Genomic DNA, 17,486 nt, shown 5'->3' on the forward strand with positions numbered 1-17,486 from the left:
TATCAAAATATATCCTTTCGAGGTAGCTGGATCCATTCCCATACACATTTTGGTGATTAGTTATACCGCGGAGTCAATATTGGGAAATAATTCCAGATGGCGGCCAGTTTTGGCGGGAAAATTCGAATTTTACAAAATTACCTCATTTGGTGTCAAAATATATGTTTTGAAGGCAGCTGATCTCATTTTCGACACATTTTTTTCATCTTGGTAATTCACTGGTTCGCGATTTGACATATATGCCATGACATACCATACATAAGGGATTATGATTAAGTCACACAGATCCGAACATGAACATAGTTAGCTGAAATCAAGAACTAAACGACCTGTGAGTAAAGAAAAACAAGCATCAAAAGGGACTGGTATTCCTTACAAAGGGTACCTGCCAAGTTTCGATTCTGTTCTCTAATGAGGGTAGGGAGGTAGAATTGAAAGTAGACTGACAACCCCAAGAACGAGACGACGATCAAAATACACTATAAGCCAGGCCAAGGAAATTACAGATGACAGCAGAAAAAGGGGGCACAATATTCGATGGCACATTTTCAGAAGAGAGGGCACATAGCCACCCCCGCTCCCTCCCATATACCTTGTTAGGAAATCTCATCGGATTCGAGCGTTATCAACCATTTCGAGTTTCTTGTTTTTGCATTTATGAGGGCAGGGTAGGCAGTTGACTACCTGACCAACATGCCTCTGCAATTAGATATTTTGCTTAGGTTACACAGAGTGAAGAACAATTTCTGTGTTAGATGTTTTATAAATAAGTTAGATGTGCAAGTAATTAATAAGTGTCATCTATTTAGGGACACCAGCCTCAATGCTGATTAATCAAATACAACTAGATTAATGTCAAGTCGTCATTTGTCCTGTCTTGGATTGTCCAAAAAATAGGCATTACGAGTTCTACTGTTTACTGTTGTAACAGCGGTCACCGATTATATATGTTGTAATGGACCTCTGCTAGTCTTTCCTACAGACCATGTAAAAGACAATTACAGTCCGCAAAAATGAATTTTGGCACCGCGGACCCTCTAGACCTTGATACAGACTCCTCCACTTCTCTCATATTTTTAAGTTATGTTTTTGAAATTTATTAAAATAAAGCCTTAAAATATATGGTATCTATAAACAGTCCTACCTTGTTAAAGAATAATCCTATTAATCCTATAATTCACTATTGCCAGTTGAGAAATTGGCAAAAATATTATTTTCATCTTCAAATTCAAACGTTTGAAGATAACTGCTCCATGGTGGAGAATAGAAAACAAGGGAGGTAATTGTGTTATTATTTACGGTGTAAATGAGTTTTAAGTGTGAGAATGACACCTATGATCGTATAATAGTGAGTTGACAACCGATTGAGCAAAAGACATAGAAATAATTATGTTTTGACTTTCTTAGAAAATATGAAATTGTAACTTTAAAGATAATATTATAACGGATAATTCAGTGTGTAACTTTAAAAATAATATTATAACGGATAATTCAGTGTGGGTTGGAGGGGGGTAGTTTGTTGGTAAAACAGATCTTATGTACGTCCATTGTGTAGATTATATGAAGAGTGTCACAAAAGTAAAATGGATTAGTACAGATCAACAAGTGCTCTATAGTATATATTTACCAAACTTTCCACTCAGACCTCGTGTGGATTCGAGATTCAGGTTTACACGATCCACCCACCCCCTGGGGGGGCTGGTATTACCTTGCAATTAAACGTCCTCAAAGATAACCACGAGATCAAAACCAGCTTTTTCTTGTAATTTACCTCATATGAGAAAGATTCAGTCTGCAATACAATGAACGATTGTTTCGCAATTAAATCTATGATAAATAATAATAAAAAACAACAACATGAAAAAACCTATTCTCCGCGGTGTAAACTTTTTCTCCGCGGTATAAAGTTTTCTCCGCGGTGCAAACCGCGGCCATTGTGTGTATATTATAATACTAACTTGATTGTTGACGTGACGTGACGTGACAAGACGTGACCTGACATACCAAAACACGCGTATTTGTACTGAATTGACATAATGTCACGTATACGACAAAAGTTAGTTTTATGATAGTATGCACTCACTGGCCGCATAAAGACTGGCTCTTTTCCACCGCGGAGAAAGCTTTCGTTCGGAGAAAAGGTTTACACCGCGGAGAAATGGTTTACACCGCGGAGAAAAGGTTTATCGTCGTTTTTATACGCCCATATTTTCATGTGAACGTATATTGTCGTCGCCCCTGTCCGTCCGTCCGGACTTTCGTCCAAAATTTGTTTGTGGACACTCTACAGGTAACAATTTTTGTACGCCCACATTTTCATGTGGACGTATGTTGTCGTCGCCCTGTCCGTCCGTCCATCCGTCCATCCATAATTGTTTGTGGACACTCTACAGATCACAATTCTTTTTCCCTAAAATCTCGGTTCCTTTCGATATTCGTACATATCGGATCGTAATTTCTTGAATTCCTGATTGTACGAAAAATCGCGTTTTTAGCTTGTGGACCCTATAGAGGTCATAATTTTTATCCGATTTAAAATAAACAACATTTGAATATATCACCGTTCCACCCTAAGGCTGGTTGAGTTCGAATTTCGTAAAAATCGGACCAAAACTGACAGACAAAATGGCCGCCCCTCGTACGCAGATAGTGTAAATATATGGTATATCAAGGTTGTTGAACCTCTTAGAGGCCACGATCCAATTTTGATGAAACTTGAAATACATATTTATCACCCCAAGATCTCGGGTCTCATCAATATTCACGCATATCGGATCATAACTTACTGAATTATGGCCCTTGATTGTACGAACAATCGTGTTTTTAGCTTGTGGTCCTCTAGAGATCACAATTATTATCCTATTTAAAAAAAAACGTTCAAATATATTCACCGTTACACCGTAATTTTGGTTAGGTTCGAATTTCATGAAAATCGAACCGAAATTGCCGGACAAAATGGCAAGAGATCGAAAGAGAACAAGCTAAAAAAAAGAAGAAGCGATTTTTCGTACAATATGCATGAATATCTACAGAAACATAGATCTTCGGGATATAAACACATTTTAAGTTTCATCAAAACCAGATAAAAATTGTGAACTCTGAAAACGTGGTTTTTCGTACAATCATCCAGGAAATTACGGTCTGATATGCGGTAATAGCGAAAGGAACCGAGACCTTTGGGACATAAACATAGATTTCAGGTTTCATCAAAATCGGATAAAAATTGTGACCTGTAGAGTGTCCACAACCTTGATATTAAATATTTTTACACTATTTACATATAATTAGCGGCCATTTTGTCCGGCAGTTTCGGTTAGATTTTTACGAAATTCGAACTCAAACATCATTGACGTGTAACGGTGATAGATTTAAATGTTTTTTTTAAAATTGAATACAAAAACATAAATTTAAAATTTCATCAAAATCGGATCAAAAGTGTGGCCTCTACAGGGTCCACAACTTTGATACCATATTTATACACTTTTTGCGTATGCGGGGGGCGGCGATTTTGTCCGGCAGTTTTTGTCCGATTTTCCCGAACGTCGAACTCAACCATCATTATGGTGCAGTAATGGTGATATATCCACATGTGTTTTTTTTTTAAAATCGGATAACAATTGTCACCTCTAGAGGAACCACAAACTAAAAACGTGATTTTTCGTACAATCAAGGGCCATAATTCAGCAAGTAACGACCCGATATGCGCGAATAACGAAAGGAATCAAGATCTTTGGGTTATAAACGTGTATTTCAAGTTTCATCAAAATCGGATGAAAATTGAGACCTCTAAGAGCGTCCACAAGGCAAGAAAACGCGATTATGGCCATCTGACTTGCACGTTCGTGGTGTTAAACGCCTGTTTCCACCTAGAATCATATCGCAGATTATTCTCTGCGCAGACCAATCTGAATAATCACTACCCACAGGGGCGCTATGTTGGCGTGTTATGGGTGCATATGACGCCGTGCCTTCAAAAGAACTAGACAACTGCCCCGCTGCCCTTATAGGTGTGCCGACTATATCTTTACAAATCTTTAGTGTTGAGATGGTTCAGCAGGTCATATGAAATTCAAACATTTTCTTGTGGGACGACCAAATGACGTGAGAACAGTTTCAGGGTATGGGCCTGGTGTTGGCCGAGAACGCTCCTCGGAATTTGCAACGGTGCTGAACGGATTGCCGGGAAAGGAACAGCGTATAGTCGTTTGGGTAGAATGAGAAACCGAGGTCTCATGTACACATGGGCGTGCACGTATATGAAACTTTGACAGTCGATGGAAGTCGATGAATACTGCATCGTGTATGTTAGTGCAGAAAAGGAAGACAAGCATTACCCAAACAACGTGCATATCCATCTGGTTGAAATCCAGCTTGTGATTCTTGAGAATAGGTCGAAAATGTGTTAAAATGTAAACGATTAACGGACCACGCGCAGAAGTGGATGGGAAAGGGTATGGTATAAGGCATCTGTGCCCTTTTCCCAATGGTCTGAAGAGAAGAAATAAAAACCTAACAATTAATTTATTTAGAGGAATATAAACAAGGTAAATAACGATGACAGATAAACTTTTGACACTTGGGATCAGCAATACACATTCCTAGTTTTATGGAATGCATAAAAACATGTTGATAATTATATTTCAGCTGATATAATTGACGGTCTTGAAACCACAGATAAGACCCATTCATAAACACAATGTTCTCATGTAGATCCAAACCGTTTAACATCGTCGGCACCGCGATCTCAAAATGAACATAATTCGAATCAAACGTAGTTGTGATGTAAGCGAAAAGTTCCGCGAAGCGCTTCGGAATGTAAAAAATATCGGATGCTTGGTAATAAACGCGGTCCTGGCCTCCGGCGTTCGTAGACAACATAAACATGAAAACCTTGACTTTCTGCTCCACCAGCGCCAAGGTTTGTAGAACACTAACAGCTCTCTTAACTGCTACGCGTCCATAATCTGACATCCACGGACCCCAATGAGGATGTTTCCATATATCCGGGACAACATCCTGGGTGATATTGGCTACCTTCATATTTCCCTGGAACCACAATTTATCCTTCGGAAGATCCTGGACGTTCCAAACATTTAATAGAACATCGTCACTAAGATGGATGTAACCTTCTACGTCATAGTTCATCTGTATCGCCTTTTGGACACATTGGTATCCATACTGTCCCTTATTAAATTCGACTTCAATAAAAGTAACCTTTCTATCAATGTGATTGTAAACAGATAAAAAATTGTGCATGTCATGCCCACAATAAAGCATATTAGGAAAATACGGTCGGTACATCCTTTCGAGGTAGTCGACAACTATATAGTGACCAGGGCGGTTAAACACCACGACCAGAAGGAGGTTTTCATAATAGGGAATGTATTTCTCTGCCTGATGCCCGACCTCCTTACATTTCCCCAATCCCGAATTACACATGGATTTGAATGATTTATTCAAACCTCGTTCACTTCGATCGGTGGTGTAACCGGGCCAGAAAATGAGCTTATTTATGGGTGGAATAAATGGTCTGGATAAGGAACCGAGGAGTCTAACAGGCTGTATATATCCAATAGAGCTCAACCTCTTTAGGAAATCTTTAATCAGTTCACCAACATCTTTAGGTAAATGTTGAGCAGCGACTAGCTCATCTGTTAATAATTCAACACATTTGAATAACTGAAGTCCAGGAAAACAAATCCACTTTTTTAACATGGCGCTAAGACGTGCGATCTTTTCCACCCCCATGTGTCCGTATTTGCGCTGTTGTTTGTTTTTCCTGGGAGCATTTAACATGACATCATTACTGAGTTCCTCTAGTAGACGTTCTGTCATTAGAGACCAAGTCGTGTAGTATTGCTGGTCAATAGGAGCCATCGCCCAAAAGGCCTCATAAAAATACAAACTCCCCTTTTGAGCAAATGGGTGATAATAACTTTTAGGAAGACGTATACCTGGGGCTCTGCTGTCTATTTCATCTGCGCTTTCGGATGGGCGGAGCAACATTTCTGTAGGAACGAAAGCTTGAATAAGTGAAGTCCTCCACTCACCCAGTCGGTAGTGACTATTTAAATTCTGGCTCAACGGTGATTTCGCCTTGCCGGATTTAAAATGAGCTTCTAAATCAAAATGCGAGTTTTTTCCATTGAAGTCTAAACCATACGATAGTGGATTTAGTTTGAGTTTGGACAATTCCTTATGAAGGGAAAACACGTCATCAGCATAGTAGATATATTTCGCCTGACTTTTAACGGCTTCTAAAATTCCATCCATTGGTTGATTTCCTCGACATGTTGCACACCTAAAAGAAACAACGAATATATACTATTCAAAAAAAGTAGGGGATATTTGATTTAGGGGGCATAATACTAAAATATGCAAATGACTACGAAAAAAGTCACTATAGAACCTAACAGAAGAAACATTTCCAGTTACATGTGACGCCCAAACGCACCAATAGCTACCGCATGGAATGCAGGTGATGCTTGGGATCATCATGGGGGTCCAACCCAAGATTTGCACGACTCTGACTTTGAATGTTACAGTCATTGTGGCATTGAATTCCAGGGTGGAAACATCAGTTTAATTGTTTTAGTGACCAGAAAACAAATTTTGATATGCGTCGGCTTACCCAAAATGAAAGGTTACGTGCCCTTGGCATGCTACAGATCGGCAAAACACAGGCGGTTGTGGCGCGGACGATGAATGTTTCTCAGTCTGTCATAAGCAGGCTATGGTCCAGATACCGTGATACACAATCTGTACAGGACAGACCACGCTCAGGTCGACCAAGGGCGACAACTCAAGCCCAGGATCGATTTATCCGTACCTTGGCCTTGAGAAATCGTGTCATCACAGCAAATCAGATCAGCGCTCGTCTTCAAACAGACACTGGTGTGAGAGTGAGTGGCCAGACGATTCGGAATCGACTGCATAGGGGTCACCTTCGCGCCCGACGTCCTCGCGTGATCCCTTGTTTGAGAGATCATCACATTCAGGCAAGACGTCGTTGGTGTAGGGATCGTCAACACTGGGATAATCGACGCTGGAGCAATGTGATGTTTTCAGATGAGTCAAAGTTCACTGTTGATTTTTTGGACAGACGTAGGAGGGTGTGGCGTCGTCGAAACGAGCGCTTCCAAGACGTTAACGTCATCAGACATGATCGATTTGGGGGTGGTTCTGTTATGGTGTGGGGAGGCATCACTGTTGCTGGAAGAACGGCTTTACATGTTGTTGCAGGGCGTGTTACAGGCCAGTACTACCGGGACAACATCTTGGCAGTCCATGTTGTGCCGTTCGCACGACGTCATGGCCGCCGTTTCATCTTCCAGGATGACAACGCAAGATGTCACAGGGCCAGGATCGTTACAGGTTACCTCCAACAACAGAACATCACCACATTACCTTGGCCAGCACTGAGTCCCGACCTCTCCCCCATCGAGCATGTCTGGGACATGCTTGGACAGAGGTTACGTCAACGTCAACAACGTCCTGCCAATGTCCAAGAACTTGCTGCTGCGTTGCAACAGGAATGGGAAAATCTGGACCAAAATGACCTTAGACGTCTCATTAGGAGTATGCCACGTCGGATCAATGCTTGTTTGGCAAACAGAGGAGGATTTACCCGTTACTGACTTGGTTGTGATGCTGTGGTAACTTTGCTGTTTGACCCCGGGTATCATTTTACCCTTATAATGGTCAGTCTGTGCCTTACTTAGTCTAACGATCATTTGGAATAAATCGATGAATGTGAACTTCATTTCATTTTGTCATTTGTTTCTTCGTCAGTTTCATTAGGTGACTTTAATAACACTTAAAAATCAAATATCCCCTACTTTTTTTGAATAGTATAATTCCTAAAGACCATATCCAATCTGATTAAAATACAGATCTATATTTCGTTTCGTTTTTTTATACTTTCGATGGCCTACACTACATGAAGATCTGACAAGTTATAGCGATAGGTCACGTCAGGGGTCAAAAGACCGACTTTTGACCTATGACGTCAGACATTTGATTAACCAATCAGCATTGATGTTACTAGTGGATTACCCACAGTTCCGGGCAAAAAAGGTCAAACACTCGATTCGACAGACCATTTGATTGGCTGGCCCCTCATTTCAAGCAGAACACGAGTTAAATAACAAGTCTTCCAGATCCAAGTGTAGTAAAGACAAGTAAAACGAAATTTTGAACTATAAAAACGAAACGAAATAGGATCTGTGTTTTAACCAGATTGGACCATATCAAACACATGTCAAGATTCGGGAAACTCAAGAAAATTCGAACCATCTGGTGGGATGGATGGTTGACTCGGTATTATCAAAGAACAGCATCTAGTCGCTCGACTCGATCCGTTCGACACCCATCAATTGCGATTCCTGGAAGAAATCTGGATTCACGGTTGAAATGTGAGTAAAGCTTACTTGATTCTTTGTCTAGATTTTGTAGAATCCATCACAAGCCCCGCCCAGTCAGCACGGTCATCTAATAAAGTCACGTCATCTGGGTGTATGTCTGTACTGTCCATTACTATCCATTTCTCACTTCGAGGCTGTCTGAAAATATTCAACATTATTCAATAAAAACAGTTAATCTTCATTTTTATTTTTCGAACAATATCTAATTTGCATGGATTAAAGGTACATCTTGTAAGAGCTAAATCTACCTATTGCAGGTCTTTATTTTGGCTTAAAAATGTTATATAAATTATTATTTATTTACATGACAAGCCTATAATCATCTCTTTAGACCATCGGATTGGTGAGATTTAAACGGATTGAAATACGATCCCGTTTTAATGATTTGATTTGAAAATGAAGAAGCGAGACTCAGTCTCGATTAACATGTAACGTTGCTACAATAGTACAATAATAAACAATATATACCACGTCTTGTCAAAACTTCAAACAGTGATAACTTCGCTCAGAATAAAGTATTTTGAATGGAATTTTCAATATAGTAATTTTGAATTATCTATTTTGGAACTATTATAGCAAGAACGACCATTTATGAAAGATTTAGATAACGGGCTGACTGTTCATGCTATCTTACTTCAAACAAACATAATAGAAATTGAATATATTGAAAATTTCAGTCAGATTACTTTATTTTGGGTGAGTTATGAGTTTCTGAAGGTTTTGACAAAAATTAGCCGATAGTGCAATGGCCTTGTTAAAGAACCAATTCTGGGGTTGTCCTTTTATTGAATGACGTTCATTTCAAAGGAGCTAAATCTCTTAACTCAAAATTATTCATAATATTCAAAATTTAAAACACGAATTAGAATTCAGTATTGGTCCATTTCAATCGGTATTAATATTCTTATCTTGCCGTAAACATATGGGGCGCTAATATCCATATTTAAAGGAGCTAAATCGCTAATATTTGGGATATAGAAATTGACACAAATGGGTCGCAACGGCATATGATAATGTAATATGAATGTATATAAACTGATTTACATTCAATAGTTTCTGTTTTTACTCTAATTTCTAATCACTTATGTTCGGCGAAATACGCCAGAAGTCTCAATCGAATTGGAATCTCTAGTGTCTGGTTATTCCAGTCTACACCGATAGTATTTATTGCGCATGCTCTCCAGACTCCAGATAAGAATATGATGTCACCGTTTGACATGACTTGTTGAATATGCTTAGCCTAGTTTTCCGAGTTCCTTGTTATAAATGGCGCTGAAACGCATTATGGTACACGATTCGTGTACCAATGGTAAAATGTTTATTTTGTCTTAAATATTAGACATCAAAAGCCCATCTTTTACCGGTAAGATCACAACATCAATGTTGATTTAAATTGACAAATAATTCGCGGTTTGAATGTTGAAGATTTTGGATGATATTGAGTTAGAGACTTAGCTACTTTAAGACACAGTGGACATTTTATAATCAGTACACGAGTCGGGTATTCTATCGTACACACAGTGTGACAGTGATTATCTAACATTCGGTTTACAAAACAAATCCAAAATATCAGCTGTAGATATTCTCGTGACGTGACATTTTGCTCCATTTCCCTTCAACATGCTGACATTGAGCCGATCATGGCTTACAATGTTTGGTAAATGTTCCCATGTTTTCGTGGATTGTGAGCACGTTCTCATTTTGAGTTTAGTCCGTATCACTGTAGGCACAAGACTGTACACTTGGTATGATATACGTTTGATGTTAATTAATTGCAATGCCTGTAGGCCTATATTGTCTCCTCGGAGGGTTTGTCTTTTGGGTGTTTGCTTATGTGTGGTGTGATCCTCCTGCACTTACTAGTAAGTTATAATAGTCTGGATTGGATTTTTTCTAGTAATCATAACCTCTAATACAAAACTGTGCCTCGCATTTAAATTTGAAAAGAATAAAAAAAAAAATAAGGCCTGTGTCGCGTTAACAAGACTTTTGGAAAAGGGAGATAACTCCAGAACTGAAAGTCGCAAGAGTATCGATATTGCGCTCACACCCGCTCATGACACCAATGCTTCTACCAAACTTGGAACGGATCTGTTAAAAACTATAGCCTCTATCACGTTTACAAGGTTTTCGGCAATAGTGGAATAACTCCAGAACGGAAAGTCGTAGAACGCTGAATGTCGACAGTTTCGGCAATAACATCACTGCCCTAAATGACGTCCATTTAAAACGCCCATGTGATCATATTGGGGCGGGACTTATCGACTAGGTGACTGCTTTGACACCCGAAGCTATGGTGGCTGTTAGCGGGCATTCAAATGAATCTAAATCGTCGCCTTGTGAAGAAGGCGACAAGTCGACAGTCGACAAGTCGACAGAATTAACGCGACAAGTCGACGGAATGAAGTTAAACTCGAGCATGCGCATTTGCTGATTGGATAACTTGCATGCGCACAGATTAACTTCCAAGGCGACAAGTCGCCGCCCGACAAGTCGAAATAATTGTATTTTGTCGACTTGTCGACTTGTCGGGTTGTGAATAAGTCGAAGGCGACAAGTCGACAAGTCGACAAAATCAACCCGCCGACACGACAAAATAACCCGACGATCGTCGCCTTCATTTCGTCGACTTGTCGAGTCAATTCTGTCGACTTGTCGCCTTCTTCACAAGGCGATGATTTAGATTCATTTGAATGGCCGCTAACAGCCACCATACGAAGCACATGGTGTATGTAAACAAATGTCAAGTTAGCGAAAATGTCAACTCTTGCCACTCCGGTCAAACGATATATAATACGTGCCAGTGAGTAACATTGCAATACAGTCGTTACCATTGTAAACTCTCTTTACAGTTTTAATCTGTTTATCATTCAAAACAAGGTTAGATACTCCTAAATTTGTCTTCGCAAACAAAACAGCTTCTGCGAAATTATCTTTCATGGGCGCCGCCATATTGAATAATTAGTGGACTATTTCGTGATTCCACTCTGATCAGTTTGACACCTTTGATACACACAACGGCTAAATAATCATATTTAATTTCATTCAATATGAAAATAGAAGAGAAATAAATACTTCTAAAAATGTCTAAAAGCATACTCAGTGTTTTCGACTAAAATCGTCGATGTAGGAATTAAAATGTCGGGTAATTAGCTTAGGGCCTGTTTCTCAGGCGGAGCTAGCTGTAGACAGGCAGCCTAAGTTTCAAACTGCACGCAGCGATCCATCTACGTCATACTTCGAGATTATGATCACTGCCCTAGTTAGCCTCCATTTAAAACGCTCACGTGATCATTTTGGGGCGGGACTTACCGACTGGACTATTGCTTTGTGTACACAACAGAGTAAAAATAACCCGATCAAGCACATGTATTATGTAAACACATGTCATTGGCAAAATGTCAACTTCTGCCACTACGTTAAAAGCGGTATATAATATGTGCTAGTGGGTAATATTGCAATACATTCTTTGCCATTGTAAACTGTCTTTAGAGTTTCAATCTGTTTATCTTTCAAAACATGGTTAGATACTCCTAAATTTGTCTTGCAAACAAAACCACCTCTGTGAAATTATGTTTCATGGGCGCCCCCATATTGAATAATTAGAGGACTTTTTTGTGATTCGGCTTTGATAAGTTTGACATCTTTCATACACACATCGGCCAAATAAATATATTTAATTTCATTCAAAATGACAATAGAAGAGAAATAAAAGCATACTCGGTGTTTTCGATTGTAGACAGGCAGCGTTAGTTAGGGATGCCTAAGTTTGGGATGCACAGCCCTGGGGCCGGTTGCTTAAATGACAGTTATTGTAACGACCCGTTCAACTCTAACGGATCGTTATCTTGCTAACGTTTCGTTTCTGTTGCTGGAAAGTCAATTTCAGTATCCATTATCTAACGGACTGATTAGAGTTAATCCAAGAAAAGACTGTTTCGTCATTGGCTGATATTTAAATTTATAAATTCAATGTAGGGCCTACACAACTGATCTATATATACAATGTATATAACTGGACAAAGCCGTATATAGATAAAGTTGAGACAACTACTGTGAAGCCAGGAATTTCATATGACGTCATGCAAATAAAACGTCAAGAGTACATAGACGCCATCTTGGGTCCCAAGTAACTCTACCAACTCACTATCTATTTATATGCCCTGTTATATTGTTGGATGTCCCGACAAACAGGGATATGGATAGATATGTCATAGATTTCCGCTAATATGTGTCTATAGGAGATAAAACATACATTTTTTAAAACGAGAAGTATAGCTGAACATATTATTATTAGTATTATACAATAAAAAGCGCACATAATTGCTAGCCTTATTCTATAAGAAAATCAAAATAAAAGATACACTAGATAAAAGCGCTATTAAACATATTTAACTTACATTCGCTTTTAAAGGAGCTTAATCGCTTATATTTGAAACCTAGAAATTGTCACAAAATTAATGGGTCGCACTAACCGCGACATGTGTTTCGGGCATATTTTTTTCATCAGTGAACTTTCTGGTGACATGTGAATGCAACGAGAACAGCCTGATTGATTGATTTGTTGATTGGAGTTCAGATGTCTTCATTAAAATGAACCATTTTCAGGTTGCCGTATTCACGGCCTAGCAAGACAACGCGTTTTCCGGCTTGAAATTTCCATAAATTTTCTGGGGGAGACAGGCCCCAACAAATCCCCAGACGGTGCGTTTCACGACTTCGGCACTCGACGGTGACCTTTAAGAGACGTCGAAAATCATTTAAAAGACATAGTAAAAGTCATATCTTACGAGATTATTTTTAATTTGACAGTCATTTTGAAATAAATGCCCGGCGCCATACATGTGAAAAATACATTTTTTGATTTTTGTCAAATTCGGTTTTCGGCACATTTCGCCTCTATGACCAGTTTGTGTTTGAAAAATTTAAAAAGAAATTACTTATTCCCCCACCACTAAAACACATTGATTACGAAATATCGCTCTCCGAAACTTCCCGGTTTCTTTTGCAATTTGTTTGGGGTCAAACGTTATCACTCCCCGTCTATGTATAAATAATATCAATCTGTCTACCACACAAATTTAACAGATACAAATGCATGTTATTCCACTGGTAGACAGACAGGCCATGAGGGCCCCCTTTGAAGGGACTCAGTGAAGGGGCGCAGTTGGTTTAGAGTTTGTCTAACCCCCTTGAATATTTGCGCTCCATCTCCAATGAAAACAATCATGTTGCTCTGATGCTGTTCTCAACCAGTATCAAACATATATCGTACCTGAGATTTGTTACAAATCGCCTCTAGCATGCTCCACACAACCCATCGGCACCTGGATTAAGAGTATATATCTTTGTTTCTAACGCTTGTTGGGAATACGTCACGGAAACTACAATAACAACTTGTTTACAAAAACATTCTAAAGAGTGAAAACTGACATATTTCAAGCTTTACTGTATTTAAAGAAATAATTTAGATCAGTCGGCTGAAACCCTGTCTCCGCTATTTGTTTATTCTTTAGGTATAGTGCCAGTTTCCACCGAAAATGATATCGCAAAGAAGTGTTCAATCTATAAAAGCATACAAAATGTTTCTTTAGTCAAGTGGAACAATAAAATTCATACCTATGCGCGGGTGGGGTGAGTAAATTCGTGGTAACAAGTCTGAATTGGTTAATGGGGCAATAGAGCAAGTTCATCATAGTGCTAAATAACATATCTTGTCAGCAAGATAAATCTATTTTAATGGATTTATCTTGCTGACAAGATATGTTATTTAGCACTAAATTAGTTAATGAAATGAAATTGGATTTTAATGTCTTACTTTTCTGCACCAACCGAGAAAATGAAGGCCGCTTACGCCATGCAGTGTGCTATGGTGAGGGAAATTTTGCCCGGACAGCAGCGCAACAACCTACTCTTATTTCGAATTCCAACTGTCAGGGTCTCTTTAACGTGCATGCCAATGTGTGCACGAGATCTCAGGTTTTTTTTTTATTCAATCTGACTGACTAGATCCTGGCCAGGCCGTCCGCCCATAACTGACAAAGGGAACCCACACCAGAAAAATCCAGAGGGACTAAACTAGTTTACAAGCTTTACAAACTGCCTGTGAGTTGTCCATGCAGTAGTCTATACTTCATTCGATTACCTCATTTTCATAAAAGTAAGTTATTTTGTTTTTGTTTCATAGGATCACAATTATTCAGCATCTCCAATGAAGTGGAAACGTAAACTGTATGACACAGAAGAAAAGTTAGATGACATGACGAAAAAATTTTAAAATGCGGTTAAAAGGGAGCAGAGAGCCAAAACATCTTGCAAGAAACAAACAGATAAGCTGTATGCAGAAAACCATATCAACATTGAACTGAAAAAAAAATTAGACTCCTTTGGGGGTAAGAGATATATACTTCTTCCTTTTATTGTGATAATGAATAATTAAAATTTCCTTCAGCATAACCCTTTCTATCAAGTTTCATTGTTTTCTATATGTAAGCTTACACATGTATATACATATAATTCCCCATGAGCTTTATGCAGGTATCCTACATGTAGCTATAATGTATTTTAATTTATTTGTAGACATGCCATGGGAGTTGTTTAAGAAAGATACCAAAGAATACAACACTTCTCAGAGAGATTTTGCGATATCCCTTCACCTTATGTCACCAAAAGCCTATGATTATCTGAGAACTGCTGGATTTCCTCTTCCCCATCCAAGGACTTTAAGAAAGTATGTCAAATTTCAGTTTTATCACTAAAATGGAAAATATTCATATAATAAATCATTGGGTAAAATCACTGATCAAGAAGTTCTTCATAATACCCAGTGCTAATTGGTGCTATTATCATTCATCGATGTGATTATCAGCCTACTTCATGCTATACATTGATGCATCGAGCAGAAAGATTTTCTTTACCATAACAAAGAATTCATATTAGATTTTAGGCAAGGAATTTTCGTTCCAATAGCGAGTTTCGGTGACAGGCAAATTTACAGAATCGATGGTTGCTCCCTATGCATAGATGTGTAAAATTTTACTTGATATCAGCACTAGCGCTAATCGCAGTATACAAACAAGATATGTAAGGAACTGTAAAAAAATAAATCATTATTTCAGGTGGATGGAAAGTATCGACTACAGTCCAGGATTAAATGACGCAATGATCACAGTTCTTGCCGAAAATCGCAAGATGTCACCAGAGAAATATACCAAGTAACTATCTTTCATAAAATCTATAACAAGATATCAAGATTAGTTAATATTGCAGTTACTTTTTTTTAAATAAAGTATAAATATTTTATTGACTAAAGGTCATTTCATTTGATGAAGTCTAGTAAAGATAGGTTGCCAGGCAACGAAACATACGCCCACAACAGCTAAATCGTCCGGGCAGTCAACAAGTGTTGTCGCATATTTTTACTTTTTTCAGTAATGAAACATTTATAATACACTAAATCCTGATTAAGAGTAACAACTCATGAAGTAATTATCAGAAAATCATTAGAATTTGTTTGGTTCTGCCCCATGCTAACGCTTAGTATACAAAACTTTTAAAATCATGGATTTAGCTGTTCAAGTCACAAAAATTTACTTGTTCGTATCAAGATCTTAAACTCTCTGTATCAATCTGAAGTCAATCGGATGATAACTTTAGCCTTTCAAAGTGATCAAGGGCCATAACTTTGGAAGTAATTATCGGAAATCTTTGAATGAAAATCAATAGGATTCTTCGTCTCATGACCTCAAACACTGTGTATAAATTTAATGTCAATCAGATATTAACTTTAGCCTCTAGAGCGTCCACAAGATTTTTTGAAGTCAATCTGATGATAACTTTAGCCTTTAGAGCGTCACAGAAATGAGCGCCATAACTTTGGGAGTAATTATCGAATATCATTGAAAATCAATAGGATTCTTTGTCTCGTGACCTTAAACACTGTGTATAAATTTAAAGTCAATCGGATATTAACTTTAGCCTCTAGAGCGTCCACAAGATTTTTCAAAGTGATCAAGGGCCATAACTCTGACAGTAATTATCGTAAATTGCTGAAAATCAATAGGATTCTTCGTTTCATGACATTAAGCACTGTGTATAAATTTAATGTCAATCGGATATTAACTTTGGCCTCTAGAGCGTCCACAAGATTTTTTGAAGTGATCAAGGGCCATAACTCTGGCAGTAATTATCGAAAATCGCTGAAAATGAATAGATTTCTTTGTCTCATGACCTTAAACACTGTGTATAAATTTAAAGTCAATCGGATATTAACTTTAGCCTCTAGAGCGCCCACAATTGCTTGTAGATGCCGGACCGACGGACGGACGGGGGCGACGACAATATACAACCACTTTTCAATGTGGGCGTGAAAAGGTGCATACATAGATCAAAAGCAAGTGCCAATAAAATATGCTCAATAAGAAAACATTTTTCTTTTCAGTCTCATGTTAGATGCTATGTCCATCAGAAAACAAGTGGATTACAACCAACACAATGGCCATTTCACGGGTTATGTTGATTTAGGTTATGGAGAAGATGAAGAGGTTGAAGCCAAAGAAGTATTGGTATTTATGGTTGTGGGCCTTGGTGGGCATTGGAAAGCTCCTGTTGGATACTTTTTTACAGGCGGTTTATCTGCAGAAACACAAAAACCACTGGTCACTCATTGTCTTGAAAAACTGTTTGAGCTAGGGTTTAATGTATATGCTATAACTATGGATGGACATGCCACTAATATGGCTATGTGTAGATTGCTTGGAGCCAAGCTTGATTTTTCCACTTCTGCTGATGAGATTAAGACTTCCATAACATCATTAGGTCAAAGCCACACTACTTATATCTTTCCTGATGCTTGTCATATGATCAAATTATTTCGAAACACTCTTCAAGCCTACGGTGGATTTACTAGTGATGGACAGGTCCTTTGGAAATTTATAAAAGAAGTTAATGATGTTCAAAATGAATCTGGTCTGAAGCTAGCTAACAAACTATTAATGAAACAATACAATTTGCTCAACAGAAGATGAAGGTCAGCCTGGCTGTTCAGGTTATCTCCTCATCAGT

The 17,486-nt window shown here is 38.5% G+C and overlaps 1 protein-coding gene across 2 annotated transcripts in view; it reads right to left on the bottom strand.

Annotated features, from left to right (window-relative positions):
• Positions 1-4,504: 4,504 nt before the first annotated feature.
• LOC126831829 (uncharacterized) overlaps positions 4,505-17,486 on the bottom strand; it is a 36,063-nt gene continuing 23,081 nt past the window's right edge. For both annotated transcript variants that reach the window (XM_050562460.1, XM_050562461.2), the window contains 2 exons: positions 8,430-8,561; positions 4,505-6,301 (listed from right to left, as the gene is read on the bottom strand). In XM_050562460.1, the coding sequence (XP_050418417.1) occupies positions 4,522-6,301; positions 8,430-8,561 (1,912 nt within the window). In that variant the 3' untranslated portion in view covers positions 4,505-4,521. The remainder of the gene's footprint in view (positions 6,302-8,429; positions 8,562-17,486) is intronic.

The sequence above is a fragment of the Patella vulgata genome, chromosome 9 (assembly GCF_932274485.2).
Source record: "Patella vulgata chromosome 9, xgPatVulg1.2, whole genome shotgun sequence".
NCBI classification, from domain to species: Eukaryota; Metazoa; Mollusca; class Gastropoda; family Patellidae; genus Patella; species Patella vulgata.